The 9,699-nt window shown below is 34.7% G+C and overlaps 1 protein-coding gene across 1 annotated transcript; it reads right to left on the bottom strand.

The window, feature by feature from the left end:
• Positions 1-536: 536 nt before the first annotated feature.
• Positions 537-8,900, bottom strand: LOC108767772 (uncharacterized). The gene is made up of 8 exons (XM_018517801.1): positions 8,515-8,900; positions 6,668-6,823; positions 6,080-6,534; positions 4,759-5,005; positions 2,262-2,474; positions 1,931-2,177; positions 1,155-1,354; positions 537-918 (listed from the first exon to the last, which is right to left on the bottom strand). The coding sequence occupies exons 1-8, from the start codon at positions 8,650-8,652 to the stop codon at positions 784-786; spliced, it is 1,791 nt and encodes a 596-aa protein (XP_018373303.1). The 5' UTR covers positions 8,653-8,900; the 3' UTR covers positions 537-783.
• Positions 8,901-9,699: the final 799 nt, after the last annotated feature.

Raw genomic sequence — 9,699 nt, 5'->3', positions numbered from 1 at the left:
TTGAATAATATAATTAATGTTAAGGATTCAAATTTTTTTTTCATTTATAAAATTACATACCTATAAAATATACTATATTTAAAAATTTTATTCGAAATATTTGATATCGTGTAAATAATATTTTCGTTTTAATTTCATTAAAATAAAGTGAAAAATCCAACATTTATTGCGCAACGTATAACAGTTTTCGAAAGGACCTTAAAATTTGGAACGTAACACAATTAAATGTCGAAAGCCATTAACGATGTTACAGGTATGCCATTGGAAATGCTGTTGCTGTCACTGTCGTCATAAGACAACGAATCGAAAAGATACGTATAATATGAAACAGGACGATGACGACAACGACAAGCACTTCCGAGCGGCTCCACGGTTGGACCCGCGGCATGTTTATGTACAACGGGCGAGCACATATAAAATTTTATATAAAAATATTTTCTCATATGCGTACTTTTTACGTGTTTTTATCTATGTTTGTATATCTTGTGTGTATATGTGCATATGTATGTATTTGTGTGTGTATCCGCGTATATATGTGTATATATTTATATATGTACATCTTGAATAATTAATACTGAGTAATTAATATCATTTCATTTCATCGTGCGTATTACGTCGCAGTGTGAACCTTAGACTCTCTACGGAACGTCCCCAGTGCAAATTATTTTTCGGGGAAAAACGTTTAAAGAGGTCTGCCAAGAGAGAGATTAAAAATTCATCCAAGATAAACCGAACAGACGATGCCGTCGAGAAAGCATACCTCGGTGACCAACCAGATTTTTCTTAATGCGTTTCTTCCGAGAGTGAAGTTGCCACCAAATTGAGAGGGACATCGGAAACATTCTCCTCATCACCCTCGTCTGCATCCTCATCCACGGACAAGTGTCGTTGCACACGCTCTTCGGTTTTCATGTGTGGCTAAAAAACAAATTTAATAAATTATGTTTTAACAATATCAAACTTGCAACAAAAAGAGACAAATTATAGAGATAGGAAATACTCAAATGAAGTTTTAAGTTAAATGTAAAAAGCATTTAGCCTTTTTAACTCTAATCCTTATTAGATATAAAATATCTAATTAAAGTTAATAACATTAAATGCTAATATAAGATTTCTTATTTAGATATATGAGGATATGATGGAGAATAACTTACATGAATCATGTAACTAGATAAAGGTAGTGAGTAAGCAACTGACGGAGGCGGATGGCCACCGGGTATGCGCGTAGGCGTCAACGCCGCATGCATCATCAACTGAGGATGAATTTGTTGTCGAAGAGCATTCAGCATATCCGCACTCTCAGCATCCATTTGTTCTCTTATTGAGGGAGAGGCTAAGACAGTATCCCCTTTTTCTAAAAATGTTATTAATGCCATAAAAATGGATTATTTCCGCTCTATGGTAGTAGAAGATATATTTTTCAAGGAAATTGAGACCACTAATATTCTAATAATAATAAATGATGCTTAATAAAATTATTTGAAGTTACAAATGTCGAGAATATGTTGAGATTGCTGATTCATACATAAATTAAAATTTGTGACAAAATAAGTTAAAACAGCAATAGATTCGCTGGTATCTGAGATATCAAAAATTACAGTGTTCAATGTAATTTTCAAGATTGAGAGGTATAGTCTTGATTTCTTTTTAAAATGCCATAAATAAATGTTGAAAAAAGAAATTGAATGTAGTACTGTGAAGAATCACTGCTTTTTCAATTCATTAAAAACCCAAAATTTGTCAAATTAACACGGTCCATATCATATGGAAGTTTTACACTGAATTTTTCGTTCAAGCTGTTTGATATTATTACTGTAACATGTAACATTATTATAAAACATTTTAGTTCTTTTTTTTTACAATGTATACGTATTTTTCAGCAGTTGCAAAAACATATACTAAATGTCAAATCGCTAAGAATCTCTTTTACTTCTATGCCTCGTCGATTTCTCGCCTTTGGGTCTACGTCTGCGCGTATGTATGGTGTCTCTTCGCATAGTAACCGGACGATTAACACCATGTAGCTTATAATACAACCCGCAAGCGTTGCACACCATTTCGCCCTTCATATTCCTTCTCCAAATAGTTGTTGTCATGGTGCCGCAATTTGTACAAGACATATCAACCTTTTTTGCTACGTTACCGCTTTGCTGATCAAACTGTTTCTGATCGTCCATCTAAAACAGCCAATCGGTTATTGTGAACAATTGATAACATTGGGCCGTGCTGAACAACAGGCCATTCGCGTAAGGGGAAAATACCTTATTTTTTATCTTGCTCGACCATGTGGTAAAATCATGTGCTTGCTCTTCATTGCTATGGTCGTGTTGGTAACTGGCGATAATGTCCGGACTTGCTGGAGCTTTACTCGGATAGCTCTGTTTTCTACGACCTTTTGTCGTCGTCGCCATCTCCTTACGACCAATACTGGCAGGGCTAGACGGATTACTGTCTATCGAAGCACTCTGTACAGACTGCATATAACACTATTTTATTATTTCCATTACATTCTTTCAAAATTTTTTTCGGATTTATATTTCATACTTTTTTAATGTCATATCAACTATAAATGAAATTTAATCAATAAAAATAAATTATATGAGAGAAAAGTTAATTTTTTTGGTCAAAGCGAATCTTAACGTTTGATCTTTAGAGACGTCGTAATCAAGATACACGAAACAGCCACTTTTGATTGGTCAGCCATGTTTTAACAACTCGAGAAAGGAAGAAAGAGAGCGAGAGAAAAAGAGGAGGAAAGGAGATTATAACATATAATTAGTGATATAATGAAAATTTATCTTTTCAAAAACAATAAATTGTCTTAAATTTAATAATAAATAAAAACTAATCACAGAAGCGTATTATCTAGACATTAAAACGGTCAGAACAAATTGTGACTACTATTTAAGGACTGAAGATCGAATAAACAAAAATTGTCATAAATAAATTCAAGATACAAAAAGTAGCAGTAAAAATAACTGTAAAATTCGTTACCATTACCAAAAAATATAATTAGTAACGCAGTTACCTTTAAGTTACCAAAAAAAGTAACTTGTAACCGTAACATCGTTACTGTAACACAAGTTATTTCCATTTCCTGAAAATAAATCAATTTTGACCAAAACAATGGAATCTTTCTTATGCATGGTTGGTAAAAATCATGTTTTAAATTGTTTGAAACATGCTTGATCAATGTTTTTAATATTTTAGACATATTTTTTATAATAGACCGCACGCTAAGGCCCATATCGGCGCGTATCGATCTGATAGGGTAGAGGGTCTATTTCTTCTATTTCTCACGATATCGTTTATGTTTCTGAGCAGCGTATACTGATTTAAAGGTCATACTTGTGCTTTCAAGAAGCAATCATGATTGTGTAAAGTAATTATAAGCACGTTACTGAAAAAAGATATTGTTTGTTGCCGTAAATTTTATTTAACTTTAAGATTGAAAATGACGGAGCCCCGCTCTACCTTACTACATTCAGTTAATATCGAATTTGTTTTACTATACAACTGATTATTAACAGCATTAGTGTTATTGGAATTGTTAAATCTAACATACAAATTTCATACTGAGAAATAACATAAAAAATTATCATAAAATTTAATTTACTGCTACTTACTTTTTTTATGTTTTAAGACAAATGATATCGTGCAATTATTAATTAAATATCATGTAATCATTTATTAATAGATCAAAGATCATATCGCCCATATATTTTTTTAACAATTCAAATTTTATTAAAATTGCAAATCTTGATTTATTAAAATTATACAATTTTACTTCTCTCAGGAGTTAAAAACTTGAGAAAAAATACACATGGAAAAAAAAAGTAATTGAACAATCTTCACAAATCTATCTTATACAATTTTAATCTTTTTAATACGAAACGTTAGATTAAGTCAACATAAAAGATATGCAGTCTGAACTTTAAAATTTTTGTCTTTTATGTAAGTTTCAAACATTTATATCAGATTATAATAACATTAAAAACATATTAAAATTGAGAAAATTAATATTAACAAATTCTATGTTATACAAGCAAATCATTTTATTCTTTATTTTAATAAAAATTTAAATATTTTATTACCTTACATTACTTCAACTACAGAAAATTATCAACTTTTATCAAAATTTATCATAATTTTATCGTCAGATTTATTAATCGAAATTAGATAGAAAAGTGAAGATATAAAATCAATGAAAGGATAAAAGAGAATGATAAAAGATAATTTAAAAAAATTGTTTTAAAATTATATTTGTCTTACAATTAATAGGTAGAATCTTTCCCGATTTATATATTTCAGCTTGATATTCGTTAATAAGAAGCAAAGATGGAGCTGCAAGAGTTTCCTATTATTTACGGAATTCTACCTGGAATATGTCCTGAATAGGCTTAAAAGAATTTCCCGATCGGCCAATGGCCCGACCGACGGTTCAACCGATGACCTGAGTTTTTCCCAACATTATACCTGGGCCTTTTCTTTCTATTTACAGATGTACAGATGTTCGTATTTGGCGAAAAATGTTTTGTCTGCTTAGGATCAGGTAGGATGAGGTATTACTGTTGCACGCAAAAGAATCACCGAAACGATTCACACAAATACAAATATTAGCAAATTTTTCTTTCTTTTTTTATTTATCAAATATCGAATTCGCCAATTTCTTTCTTTCTCTCCTATCTATTTCTACTGTCTTGATTTCTATTTTTATTTTTTCATATAGAAATGTTTAACTTCGTGATCAATTCTTACCTTATTTTCTAAGCTTCCTATATTAGTACGATTGCCAAGCACAGGAAAATCAGCCAACATACGTTCTGTAGCTGTCCCTTGGGTATCCCTATAAAATCTGATCTGCGAGGACATTTTGTCCGAATCAATAGTAGTAATACCGATCTGTCTATTATTGATCAAAGAACGTAGTAAAGTGGTAGCTTCACCAGTATATCCATTGTTCAGTTTATCACCATTGGTTCGCGTAATTTCCAAGCTTCTGTTGCTACGTTAACAAAATGCAAATAAATGTGTGTAATTGTGTAACTTTACTCTTTTACCGATTGTAAATATCTATCTGTTTATGGCATTTATTATCAGTTTCAGTCATGACTTATAATCATAAAAAAAAGTCTATATACAAGATAATTATAGCAAAACCTAATCACATTTTAATCGCCGGATTTAATAAAAAAACTCCGAAGGCAATTGGATCAGATTAAAATGGTTTATTAATATAGAAATTTGAATAACAAAAACAAATTTATTGGTTTAAATTTTTATTAGTTAATAATAATTGTAATGATTAATAAGAATCTCTGTTTCAATATGTAAATTTAGTGATAAAATTTTGTTAGCTTATTCAAGTAACTTAATTTGTCATTTCACAATTTCACAATAATATGAGAATATGAAATACTGCAATCATGTGTAATACATTAAAGATGCGTTTGCTTTAGCGCTCACAGCGCTTGTAAGCATCATTGTCCTTATTTAATATTTGATAGACGACAAAGATAAAATAATGCCTACCACATGTGAACGTGCAAAGCCAACGCACCCTAAGGCTCCCGATTAGTCGCCGCAGGCATATAAGAATGTGACATCATAAGCGAGAAATAACATGTTGAAGTTTTTTTGTATGCCATTTACAAATAGAGAGAGAGAGAGAGAGAGAGAGAGAGAGAGAGAGAGGGAGGGAGGGAGGGAGAGAGAATTAGGATAAAACAAAATCGCTTTAAAACATTTATAAAAATAAGCAAAAAATATCCCTATTCCCTCATTTGAGTTAGTAAATAATAAAAGGCATGTAAAATGCCTTACTCAATGCACATGCATAGCCTATTTTTACTTCACATTTCTTTTACTGAAACGATCCAATGACCGCGACTAGTCAGGAGCCTTACATATGTAACTTATAATGGACTAAAATAACAATGCTTTCAATATTGACTCTAAAATCAAATACATGTTGTTTATCTTATCTATAAGCAACTCACATGGAATACATTTGTACACCTTAGCTACCGACTAGGTATCAAGTGAACAAATATTTTCCGCACAAATTTAACTTACTTACTTGGCTAGAGCTTGCCATAGCTTTGTCGTTTCTTGATCAATGTGACCGTCGGAACAGTTACTCTCTGGTGTGTCCATTCTGTTAACTGGACTGCAATTTGCTGTGTTGGACTCGGAACCATCGTAGTTACTCTCGACTCTAATCCTCTTACTAACGGTCATATCATAACCATTTGCCTCGCCTTCAATCTCCTGTTCGTCACGATCTTCAATTTCTAGTCGCTCAGGATCGGAACTATTGGAACTGTTGTCATCGTCTGGCTCGCACTTAATATTATGTTCTTGCATATCACTGTTCTGCAACTCTAGATGATGCGTTTGAGTTTGAGGTATTATGTTTTGATTAATGCTGGCCGGCTCGGAGTTAGGCTCCTCGTTGAACAACATCCTATTCAACTCGAGGAACGATTGCAGAGGGCTTTCGCCCGCTACTTTGGCAGTGGAGAAAGACTCTTTCTAAAAATGTGAAGAGAAAAGGCATAAATACATTATTTACTTTTGTCTCTCTTCTCTAGATACATATATATTCAATTTAACAAAACGGTGTATAATTTCTCAGTTAATCTCACAAACAATTCAAATTCAATACCAGCTCGTCATGAGAAGACTGTTGCTTGGTATAATCCAGGTACTGTTTGAGTAAGACATCAGATTTTTGCGATATTTCGCGAAAGTTGTCCAGCATATCCAACTTACATACGCATTGCTGGCAAATAATCGGCGGTAAGTAATCATCATCTTTTACCTATCAAAAATAAATCATGTAACAAATTACATACTACAAATAATAAAAATAATAAGTATATTTTGAAAAAAAGTTTTAATTACAATATTAGGAGTGTGATTTAGTTTTGAAGATTTTGCAAGAAATGGCACTAATGTCAATGTTGTAAAAGACATTCCAATCATAGCTATTATTTCTTAATGTTTTAATATTACTCCATGATATTTAATCGTTTACTAACAATGGATGTAGTAAACATCGTATTTATATCATTTAAAAAATGAAGCTTCTCCTAAAGACCATTTTCAGCATGCATTGTTTTTGTTTTTTTAATCAGAAGAAAACAGTGGTTGAAGGTCATAGAATTTTGATAGAAATTTATGATGATGTTGCTCCATCAATTAAGGCATATGAATATTGGTTCTGTTGATTCAAATGTGTGATCTCAATGTTAACGACAAAAGCTGGAAAATGCAGATTTGCAAACATTATTGGATGAAAATTCAGCACAATCCACTTCAGAACTTGCCAGAGAATTAAATGTTGATTGTACAACAGTTATTAAACGTTTACATGATACGTTGTTTAAATAAATTAGTTTTTGAGAAAAAAAATCTTTAAAACTAAATCACACTTCTAATATAATACATTCAAAATTAATTTTAAAGTAAGTAATAAAACCATTGCTATAGATATAAAACTGAGAATATGCAATTAACAAAAATATATAACGAAAGTTATCAATTTATTTCGTAGTAAATATTTTAGCTGATTAATTATTAACTTTACAATAAAAATTCACTAATGCCTAATAACATAAAATTACCAGGAAAATGTTTAATTTGAATTTTCAAGACAATATTCTACCAAATAAAATATCAAGTAAAAGATACGTATATTGCGTTTTTATTTTTCGCTAACTTTCAATTATGTAAAAATTACGAATGGGAGGACAATCTCTCGTATAAAGTTTTACGATAAAAACTCACGTCCGTAAATACATATAATCGAGATCGTGTCTCCCGAACGGCGTCGGTCAAATGGACGCCTCCGATAAATTAAAGACGTTAAAGGATCAGCCCGGGTAGAGCGCGGCGTGACAACGGCACTAGCGTATGAAACTGTGTGAAACATGATAACAGGCCACCCAAATAAGGAGCCGCAACCTCCTCCTCTTCCTTCCACCACTCTCCCCCCCTCCCCCCCTCTATGACTCGCGCGGCTATAGCTTCGCTTGCCATGCTCGCGCGGGGGGCTTATCACTGCCATTTTAAATGCCGTTGCTGCTTGTCGGCTTATCTCGCCGACACATCTCTTGCCAAACTTTCTCTCGTGGCACGCGCACATACACACATTCATGCAGTGACGCAGTCGGCCCAAGTCGGACAAGCGGGAGCGCGATCGCGAACGCGATCGTATGCGCTAGAGAGAAACAGCTAATAGGAGCGACTCCGAGTCTCACAGTAGAGTGCGCGCGCGCGCGCGCGCACGCGAGAGCGTCTCTAAAGCTGAGTGAGTGAGCGAGCGAGCGACGGAAAGGGGGAGGGGGGAAGAGAGAGAGAGAGAGAGGGCAATATCACGGCGACGATGGGAACGACGCAAACGGAGAGCGGAGAGACGCATACACGGTATACGGCCGCGTCGAGAGTATATGGCACAGATGGTCGCATCGCAATAAAATGCGGATTAATCATGAACAACAACGCACTCACTGTGATCGACAGACACGCCGATATCTTCTCAGCGTAATTCTGCTGAGTGCCCACCTCCTTGAATATGGAATACTTGACACCATCCAGGGATAAACAAAGGCGACACAGCTCGTAGAACTTCTGCGGTACATCAAACATAATTGCGAGCTCCGACTTGCCTGCGGCTCACGTAAAGCGCGAGTCATCAAGAGGTGTGCTCTAACAGCAACCGACGTGCGAGCTTTCTCCACTGCCACTGCTCGCGTTCAGCGATGAAGATGGGTTTATACGGATCACTTAGGATCACTTATCACAGTCACCGCCGCAGCTCATTGTCAGCGGCACAGTACACGCACCTCCATGAATCGCGTGGCACAAAGAAGGCGAATGGGCGAATCTCATGAAACGCGCCGTCTAAAGGTACATTTGCATGGAATTCAAGTTTGACTCGATGTATGCGGTGACCAATAAGAAGTCAGATCCATCATGCACCTAGCTCCTTATTGGTCACGGCTAGAATCCTAGATTTATCAGAGAGGCGCAACCGGCTTAAGTCAGTATGACAAAGGTGCTAAGGAGAGTACTAAACATGGCCGACGTGCTATGAAACTGCCTTTAAACTATGTCAAACGAGATAAGACGTGTAGGATAATGTGAGATAGAATGTAAAATGAAATAGAAATATGTCACTAGTACTACAAATGGCTGCCAAGTCACGCAATTGGTCAGATTGCAACAGCGAATCAGAATGCATAACACCGGTTGCGTCTCTCTGATAAATCTAGGACTCTACAGCCACCGACGAGATACTATTGGGTGCTTTCCAATTGCAATATCCCTAGACATGGTGGAAATATATAAGGTGAAGCAATATGGGTATCGATCATGAAACTTTTTTCCTAGGATAAAAAGTAAAAAATTCCTCCATTAACTTCAATGGTTAAAATTTTCACTTTTCACTTTCCATCCTAGGGAATAAAGTTTCATGATTGATACCCTGATGGATGCGCAGTAGAAAAGTGCATATTCGGACATATTTGATTGGCTATTGCTACCGCCATTAGAGCTGCCGCACACGAAATTCCGCAACAGTGACCGTAAGACGTAAACTCAAGCCGATGAGCCAATCAGGATATTGCTTTAAGTCTACATAATCTAACGGAAATGGAAATAACAGTAAACTTATCCATAACTTGCAATAAGGCG

The sequence above is a fragment of the Trachymyrmex cornetzi genome, unplaced genomic scaffold (genome assembly GCF_001594075.2).
Source record: "Trachymyrmex cornetzi isolate Tcor2-1 unplaced genomic scaffold, Tcor1.1 scaffold726, whole genome shotgun sequence".
NCBI lineage: Eukaryota > Metazoa > Arthropoda > Insecta > Hymenoptera > Formicidae > Trachymyrmex > Trachymyrmex cornetzi.
Note: the sequence above shows the minus strand (reverse complement) of the source record. Positions and strands in the feature narration are given on the sequence as shown.